Below are 8,961 nucleotides of genomic sequence, written 5' to 3'. Positions count from 1 at the left end.
CTAATTATTAATTATATTTAACTGTTATTTTTTTATTTAATAGAGTAATAATATGTATTATATTTAATTATTATTATATAAAAAATTTACAAAATTATATTATTGACATCAACTTTTATATAATAAATATAAAAATAGATAGTTAGATGGAATTCATAACCACTTCGTTTAAACAATTGGTATGATAAAAGGAATTGGGTGGGATTAGTGAAACTGAAACAGCTATTATTAGCTCAGGAAGATGAAAAAAAATTGTATCGAAACTACTTGGGCCTAGATGAACTTGAGAGACTATCATATCGCAAAATTATATATGCCACTGCACTTTCTTTTGTTGGTGACATCAACTTTTATATAATAAATATAAAAATAGATAGTTAGATGGAATTCATAACCACTTCGTTTAAACAATTGGTATGATAAAAGGAATTGGGTGGGATTAGTGAAACTGAAACAGCTATTATTAGCTCAGGAAGATGAAAAAAAATTGTATCGAAACTACTTGGGCCTAGATGAACTTGAGAGACTATCATATCGCAAAATTATATATGCCACTGCACTTTCTTTTGTTGGTACAACATAACATCGCTGCTGCCTAAGGTTAATTCTAAGTTCTACTGTACAATCTCAGTGTTGATATCTGCTGTTATAATTGCCTAAACCTGGTACCTGAGATATGGTACCGTCGTCTTTCGTATTGTTTGGTATTATCCTGTGTATGTTACAAGGGATTATTTATGCTTCTTTCCACCCGCCAGAATACGCTGGATTTGAAGTCCTCGGCTGAACGCTTGATTGAATAGCAGCCGAGTTTGGAATTCTGAAACAAACGGGAACCAAGCTAATATGGCCACTGGTCCAAAGATAAGCAATCCCATCACGTATTCATACCCTCTTGATAAAGCTTTGACGGACCCCCACATTCCAATTGCCTTCACCAATGGCCTACATGCTTGAGATATCTGCTCATATAAAGATAACAGCAACATAAATCACGAGAGAATCTTCTCTGATTGCATAAATTAATCAAGTCGGCTTACATGGTTTTGGGATTTAATATAAACAGCAATAACTTTGAGGCAATCAAATATATTTTCAGCATGAGCAGACAAAGCAAGAGCCAATGACCACTAAAAACAAATCACCTGTATAAGTGCCCATCCTGTTGGTAAAAAAGCTAGGAGGCTCCTAAGAATGTCTTGAACTGTGAGACTAAGTAGAGTAAACATCAAGACTAGAGCGACAATGCTTCCAATGAACAAAAGCAGTTTGAGGAGACGAAATATCAGCTGAAAATCAGCACTGAACTTCTTCCTACCCATAGACACAATCTGCAATTTCAGATGCCGGTATGCCACGGGTTAATTACTAAGATAATTATCAAGCTGTTTATTAATAATGAAATTATTAATTATTTTAAGCTCAATGGTAAAAAATTCTCTACTAACTCAAAACAAACTTTCATATATCAATAAATACCAACCTTCAAAATGATCATAACAGCTACTATGACTAGCCAGGACAGACCATAAACCTGGAGAGAAATGAACGTTAGAAAGATCTCCTTTATATGTAAACTTGTGTTTGTGTTTAGTATTTCTTTTCCATTTTCTGCTTTGTTCACCGGGGAGGGAATTATTTATTTATTTATATTGGGTAAACAGGGAGGGTGTTTTCGATAAAAGACTAACTTCACCTATAACCAAGGAGTTTCTTCGTCCAACATGTGTTAAAGCAATTAAGCCCTGAGGTCCAGATGCTAAGAGTTTGACATGAAAATGTAAAATAAAATTGAATTGGAAAGCATAATTACCATGATGCTTTTGTCACCTCTAGCTATATTTAGATGATACACAATTCCATACTGATAGACAAAGAAACGCAGGGCAAGAATCACCTCCGAAGTCCTCCCCAATAACCCAGTGAATTGCAAATGCTCTTGTTCCTCATTCCACCATGATTCCCAGCTCTTGGTAGCAGGAACACCAATACCACCTCCACTATTCATCCATTTTGTCCAGTCATCCCAGTCCTCAACTATCTTCTGCCACTCAAATCCTGATGGATTGAAAAGGAAAGGACTAAACAACCAGGAACAAACCAAAAACCACATTGACCCTGAGAGAAGAAGATATGCAGTTGAATCAGGAGCTGCTGATCCATAAAGCTTATAACACATAAGCAAGACAGCAAGCTCTAACCCTTTTACAAAGTGGCTCCTCGAGTACATCCTGTAATTCTCTGCGAACTTCTCATGACGAACTACAAAACCACGCCCAGTTGCTCTGTACTTTGCCCCTCCATGCAACAGAGTGCGCCCAAAGTAGTGCATCTTCGATCCTAGTGAGAAAGTGAAAAAAACGGGTGCTAGCTGCAGCTGCATTATTATGAGGTCACCTATAGCAGTTCTGAACCCTCTTTCTAGTCCTATTTCCATAACCATGGGCAGAGTCATTAGAAGGCCTATCTGAACAAGACTTTGTGAAGCCATTGCTTCCTTTAGTGGATCGTCGCCCCTTCTCCTTGCCAGTTTAACTATTGCATTTTCAAATCCACTCAATGACAGATAGAGTTTTCCATATAGGAAAGCATAAACTGTAAGGGACACTGCCTGTGATTACCAGAAGAAAACGTTAGTGCTAGATGCAGGGTTAGCTAATTAAGCAAAAAGGATAAGATTTAGGGTGTGTAAAACTGAAAATTATATAGGCAAGTGAGCAGAAGTATATTTTCCATAATCTATTTAAATTAGTTGGACTTATTTTATATGAAAGATGTTTGATAATTTTCTGATTAATCCTAAACAAAAGCATTAAGCATTACCATAGAGCTGACATAAAATCCAACAGTTGTAAAATAGAATGATAGCATTCGGAAAAAATCAAATCGATGCCCCAGCCGGTATATATCCCTGCTTAGTGTCTGCTCTCCATTACCACAGGCCACCTTTGCTTCAAAAAGAGAAATTTGATTGAGGCCAACATCTCTACCCTTTCCAACTTGGATATATTCATGATGAGTAACGTTTCCACGTCTTAGTGTTGAGTTGAATCCTACATAGACAAAGCCATACGATACAAGGCCAATAAAGAAATATCAAATACATACCAGCTAAAAGATAAAATAGAATAAGAAGAAAGAAACAAAGATAAGTCATTGCTAAAAAGATGTTTCAAAAGCATTACCAGCAAATATATCCTCACTTAAATTGATGCCACGAGAAGCCTTGCTGAATCCTCCACGGGTGAAATGGAAAATTCTATCAAAAACATCAGGATGACCATAGTGGAACCGAACCCTACAATCGAAAAACTAAATCATAAGCTGGATGATGTGTATTCTGTATTACATGTATTCCCCTTTTTCCACCCCCAAATTCCTTCTTTGCTTGCAACAATGTAGAAGATATTGATGATTATTGTCTCCAAACGTTCAAATGGCAGAGGAGATGTCATTTAAACAAGAAAATCAAACAAGACATAGGGAGGAAGCACAAAGTTCATCAGTAAGATAAAATAGGATTAACTATACTTTGAATAAGTTAACTGGATAAATTAATTTTAAATGCTTTAAATTTAGAGTTGATTTCAGTTAAAATGTTGCCTAAATTTGTGAAGCAGTAATAGTCATGTGCTTGTGAGGAGGTGCTTAGTTATCTCACAGGAAAAACAAGCACTTTAAACAGTTAAGTTAATAACTGCTACTACATCAACCAAGCATTCTCCTACTATAATGGAGTACGTGACATGGATTACACATCACCAATTTGTCCTGTCATAAACATAATGTAATCACTTGGGGGGGGGGAGAAATAAAAACTTACTTCAGGGGTCTTGCAAGAACTCTCTGACCAATAGTGACAAAGCTAGTTTCTTGATTTGACATAAACCAGGCCAAGGAGGAGACACTGTAACAGGTCATGAAATTAAGTAATATGGATCTGAAGATGGCAATGTGTAAGCTCAAAGTAGTTCATCACCTGCCAGTAAAGATATGTTCACGTACACCTAAAATGCTAGGTGGGTGCACTCCATGATCCTCATGAAATTCTTCCAGAAGGTTACGCATCTTCAGAGCTTCTTCTAAGTAGTTATCCTAGAGTAAATTTTCAAATGCCCTGGTTTAAAATGCCCCAAATAACCGTAAACGAGTTTCAAAATGTATAATGTTTTACCTGGTTCATGTCAATAGTCTGAAGAGCTTCCCCCCTGGTAAAAATAACTGCATGATTTTGGTTTTCAGGCTTTCCTTCTCCTAACTTTGCCGGACCAGGAAGTTTAATTCGAAATATTTCCTTCGGAGAAGATACAAAAGTAATTAATACTAAAGTAACCGCCAGTAATTAACAAAACTTCTTTTTATATCAAGATGCTCTTACTTGGTCAAGATTGTCTACAGATTTGATCAGTACAGAATAATAAACTTTCTGTACTTTATCACCCTCTCTCTCTCTTTCTTCAACTTCGTCAATATATGCAACACGAAGCGAGGGATTGCTACAAATGAAGTGGATTTGGGAAATTAAAGCTAAATATACACCATCATACTGGATATAGGAAACACAACTTAATTTATTGACAGGAGAACATACTTAACCATCAAATTTAGGATATCTGTTGCACGACGGTCTCCACTGCGCTTCTGATTCCCATAGTTTTGACAGGTAGCAACGTATGTGAATTTCATGTCAGCCATGGCCTCTAAATTGCCATATAGGGATTTATGACTCTTTTTATCTTGCTCAGATGGAACTGTAATAGCTTTATAGCCATCGAGTATTTCTGCCCACGTGACAGTGAAAAAATCATGAAATCATCTTGGGGAGATAACTACTACTTTTTCTTTCTAGCGGATTATACATAAGTGAGGAAATTTTGAAAAAAACGCTTAATATCACCTTGTTCGTTAGCCATATCAAGAAATGCCTGGAGCTTTATAGCCCGCCGGTAGTACATCATTCCCCTAACTATATTAAGTGAAAAATATTAGTCGATGAAATCCAGTATGAGAGGCGGGGAAGGGGAGTCATCATCATGTACCTGTCCTACAAAGAGTTTGTCCTCTCAACGACGCCCAGTGACGTAACTGCAATACATTCTCATCTTTCTCCCATACCTCACTATCTTTCTTACATTCAAGTCGCTCCATGAAGTTATTCCACTCATCTGGCAAAAAATTACTAAATTATCAAAATGGAGAATAGTGGGGTTTGTTTTTAAAGTGAGAACTGAACCCTCACTTATCAAAATACAGTATGTACCCAAAAAAGGAAAATGGAATGAATACAGTCAAAGCTATATTGTGAATTATCACTAACCAGGGAAGATCTTTTGCAGGTAATATATGATTGACACGCCATCTTCATTCTCAATCTCAAGGTCATTCTTAGAAAATACAGTCTCTTCACTATAGTATGGCGTTAGGACACTGAAGAGAAGAAAAAGAGCTCCATAAGCACAACACAGCCTTAGAGTGCATCCCATTTGAATTTTATGCATCACTAGCTCCTTGACAAATAAAAATATCCTACAACTTAACAAAGATTTTATGCTTGATATTTGAGATATCTGATAATCCTTCAACAGTTGAAGTCATCACAGATAAAGTAAACATCATATAACACGGATAGACATGGCTTAGCTGCGAGGATGTTGACATTTAATTTGCGTAGTTTTGTGTGCACAATAAGAGCCTCATTTTCCCTATGAACAAGATGGACATATATCTTTGTGGCCGAATATTAAGGAAACTGCACCAGACCTGAATGAGAGCATTTCCCGGACACGTGGAGCACGTGGCATCTCCATGAACAATGAATTGGAAAAGAATGCAATCCTTCTCCGTACTTCATCGTTTGTTGGAACCTCATTGGCAGATTCCCTCACAGTCAATAATAGATAAAGACGTCTTATCTGAAACAACCGTATCATCATTGCTTAATCAAGAAAAAGAAAAAAGAAATCGATGGTGATTTCATTATTAAGTACCTGTTCCTCCCATTGTGCTGTAACCACAGGAGGGTACAATATAGCAGGTTTTACCTCAGTACCAGCAAAAACTTGTCGTCCAGTATCCTTACTACTTTGATTAAGTTCTGCCAACTCACTTATGAGCAACACAATTAAAAGATATTGTTAATTTTAATGGAAGAGTCATAAGTATTGTTATCATATTAATTAATAACTAACATATTTGAAATTCAATTCAGTTAAGTGAAACAAACCTGTTTTCGTTGACCATCATATCAGTAACCACTTCTAAGATGTCTTGCAGCAAAACTACCACTGTACCTCGCTTGGATGGATCCGCATCTTTCTGTGATAAGAAAGCATGGCACAAGTTTTCCAAATACTATCTCTTAAATAAAAAACTTAATACTTAGTTTGAGAAAAATTAGTTCACAATAACTGAGATGCGAGAAAAAAAAATTGAAAATTAAGCTTTAGATTGACTCCAATAACTAATCTGAGTATATGTCTCTCTCAATAAGTTAAAAAATGTGACCAAATACAGTTATTGTTGCCTAAAGGCGAATATAAGAAAGAATAGAGATTAGAGATGCATATTCTCTAAATGACTCACCAAGATTTCCACAAGCTCCACAAACTTTTTAAAAAGGGAAGGTAAAAAGCTCATTCGGAAATTGGCAGTAAGTGTATTCTTTGATATGTTGTTCTTAACTTCTTTAGTGATGATGGAAATTATCCTGTTCCAGCACAATAAATTCATAAGTGCTGATAATGATTCAATTTTAATGAAATTTCATAAGGCATCTTCAATCACATGTGTACTTAAGAAAAAAAAAACAAATAGCTTATATGAAGTATAGAATGATCCTTTGTATCAGCACAAAAAAGAAAAAAAAGAAAAAAGAATCCTTAATGATACCTCTTTTCATTTTCCCCGACAACCAAATCATGAAGAACATGTTTAAGAGATTGATAACATTCGATCACAGCACACTTCATATATTGATCTGCACTTATGCGCTTCCAAAGATCAGAGTCCTTTCCTCGAAATTGAGTTGCCATATCCAGAGCTACAGGAATCTGTAAAGGCTACAGTCAATAACATGAGCTGGTCAAACATAAAAATATTAAAATCCAGTTATACAGACCTTGCTTGCAAGCAAAAACGGTGGCCACTGAATTATTTTCAGTCGAGAATCTGAAGAGTAAGGAACCAGCAAAAGGTCCATTTCCCTGGATTATGCAAGCACTTAGTAATAAGTGATGAGCATAGCAAATAAGGATCAAGGAGAAAGTAATAGAAGCCAGGTAAGAGCAACTAAAGACATATGCTTTGAGGCCTTGCCTATCACTAATGAGATCTTCCTCACGAAAACTGCAAATAATTTCATTCCATAATTGGGCAAATTTGGCAGCTTCACTTCTTCTGCTAGCAGAAATCTATACAAGCATGGAAATTGAAGTGAAGAGAATAAAGAGATTTATTTTTAATGTACTAAGCAATGAAAATGTAGTAGACCTCATCAAATTTCTTTGAGAAAGAGAATTTCTTTCCTTGCTTCTTTTGGGAAGGAACCAAGTATGTGTTGAATGCGCCAGGCAATGACTGGAACCGTGATCTCAGCATGCTCATAGTGTGTATCTGTAAAACCAAATGGATAACAACAGTAACTGACTATCACAGCATTACTGTGAGCTGATTATTCCATAAAAAGTTTTCCCATCTCAAGTTCACCCTTAAATGAAGAGGAAAGTCCAAGTTTATCAACAAGTTGAAGACTTTGGAATTCATAAAACTGTTGTAAATGATTATCCAGTATCATATGTCTCCAAATTGCTCCTTTAAATTTCTCAAATTGATTACTGTATGTTTGATTTTTAGTATGTGAGTGTGTGTTGCAAAAATGTAGAAAGTCGAAAAGATTATTTATTACAAATCCTGTTCAGAAATAGCAAGCTAAAGAAAGGATAAAATTGATAGTGGCCTCTCCTAGAATTTGGTCCATAACTGAAAATTAAGGTCCAAGTTTCTTTACTAGTTCAGAAGTTCATAAAAACATAAGAAGATGATGATCCAGTACTATGTATCCAAAAGGATCCTAATCATTTTTCATCTTGATTAAATAAGTTCAATTTTTAGTTAGATGCGCAAGTCTGCATTAGTTGATCGCAAATACTCCTCAGACATTGCTAGTAATATGATAAAATTGATTATTACCTCTCCTAGACGATCAAAGGCTCCAATAATACCACCGTACAAAGTTGAGAAGACTGCGTACCAAATTTGTGCATCCATGAAATAAACCTGTATTGAAAATTCAAATAACGACATAAAATTTGTGATAACTCATCTGAACAAGTGAAAAGATTAATATATGAACATAAACATGGACATATAGCATGCACCATGAGTACAGGAGCCCAGAGTGCAATAACTGCGCTATAGTTATTTCGAGCTGCATAGACCAGAAAATATTAGATCAATAAAATGAATAGCATGCTACAATACAAGGTAATCGTGAAGGGACAAAAAAAGAAGAAAAGGAGCAGGAGGGGGAGGAAAATACCATCGGGGTAAAACTCGTGCCAACCATAGTCAACATGTTTAATGGCCATTATTAACTTTGTTGGCTCAATCAGAGGTATTATCTGAAGATAGATAAAGCAGTTAAAATCTTAACAAGGCCCAATAACTTCACAAGCTTAGTTTATAAGTAACAAGTACTGCACATGTAGCGTTTTTACTTGGACAAAATAGCTGAACGCAAATTTGGAAGCCAATAGTATGACCCAGAAAATAGTGTACCTGGCATTCAAAAATGGAACATAAATGATGGGACAATTTTCAGACAATAACCAAGGGGACAATCCAATAATTACTTCAGTAAAATAGTTTGCATGAAACTTACTTTAGGAGAGCAAATTGGCTTTCGTGCATTCCTCTTCCAACATAAATCCTTGGCTGCAGGGGGAGAAAAACAAATCATTCAGA

General features: G+C 35.8%; 1 protein-coding gene across 2 annotated transcripts in view; it reads right to left on the bottom strand.

Moving 5' to 3' along the window:
* The window catches only part of LOC107630994 (callose synthase 5-like), a 14,251-nt gene continuing 5,729 nt past the window's right edge, over positions 440–8,961 (bottom strand). Inside the window, exons 17-43 of one of the 2 annotated variants that reach the window (XM_021119292.1) lie at positions 8,879–8,931; positions 8,715–8,775; positions 8,537–8,618; positions 8,376–8,425; positions 8,188–8,274; positions 7,489–7,611; positions 7,315–7,409; positions 7,118–7,202; positions 6,889–7,049; positions 6,583–6,706; positions 6,224–6,315; positions 5,988–6,105; positions 5,761–5,912; positions 5,318–5,427; positions 5,040–5,165; positions 4,898–4,966; positions 4,592–4,781; positions 4,379–4,496; positions 4,175–4,294; positions 3,980–4,095; positions 3,824–3,907; positions 3,186–3,298; positions 2,824–3,053; positions 1,814–2,611; positions 1,484–1,534; positions 1,146–1,331; positions 440–962 (exon numbers count right to left, since the gene is read on the bottom strand). In XM_021119292.1, coding sequence (XP_020974951.1) covers positions 732–962; positions 1,146–1,331; positions 1,484–1,534; positions 1,814–2,611; positions 2,824–3,053; positions 3,186–3,298; positions 3,824–3,907; positions 3,980–4,095; positions 4,175–4,294; positions 4,379–4,496; positions 4,592–4,781; positions 4,898–4,966; positions 5,040–5,165; positions 5,318–5,427; positions 5,761–5,912; positions 5,988–6,105; positions 6,224–6,315; positions 6,583–6,706; positions 6,889–7,049; positions 7,118–7,202; positions 7,315–7,409; positions 7,489–7,611; positions 8,188–8,274; positions 8,376–8,425; positions 8,537–8,618; positions 8,715–8,775; positions 8,879–8,931 — 3,825 coding nt within the window. In that variant the 3' untranslated portion in view covers positions 440–731. Of the gene's footprint in view, positions 963–1,145; positions 1,332–1,483; positions 1,535–1,813; positions 2,612–2,823; positions 3,054–3,185; positions 3,299–3,823; positions 3,908–3,979; positions 4,096–4,174; positions 4,295–4,378; positions 4,497–4,591; positions 4,782–4,897; positions 4,967–5,039; positions 5,166–5,317; positions 5,428–5,760; positions 5,913–5,987; positions 6,106–6,223; positions 6,316–6,582; positions 6,707–6,888; positions 7,050–7,117; positions 7,203–7,314; positions 7,410–7,488; positions 7,612–8,187; positions 8,275–8,375; positions 8,426–8,536; positions 8,619–8,699; positions 8,776–8,878; positions 8,932–8,961 lie in introns of both variants that reach the window. The other variant, XM_021119291.1, reaches the window with a different exon arrangement.

Source organism: Arachis ipaensis, chromosome B03 (genome assembly GCF_000816755.2).
Source record: "Arachis ipaensis cultivar K30076 chromosome B03, Araip1.1, whole genome shotgun sequence".
NCBI classification, from domain to species: Eukaryota; Viridiplantae; Streptophyta; class Magnoliopsida; order Fabales; family Fabaceae; genus Arachis; species Arachis ipaensis.
This window is presented reverse-complemented; position numbering and strand designations above follow the sequence as displayed.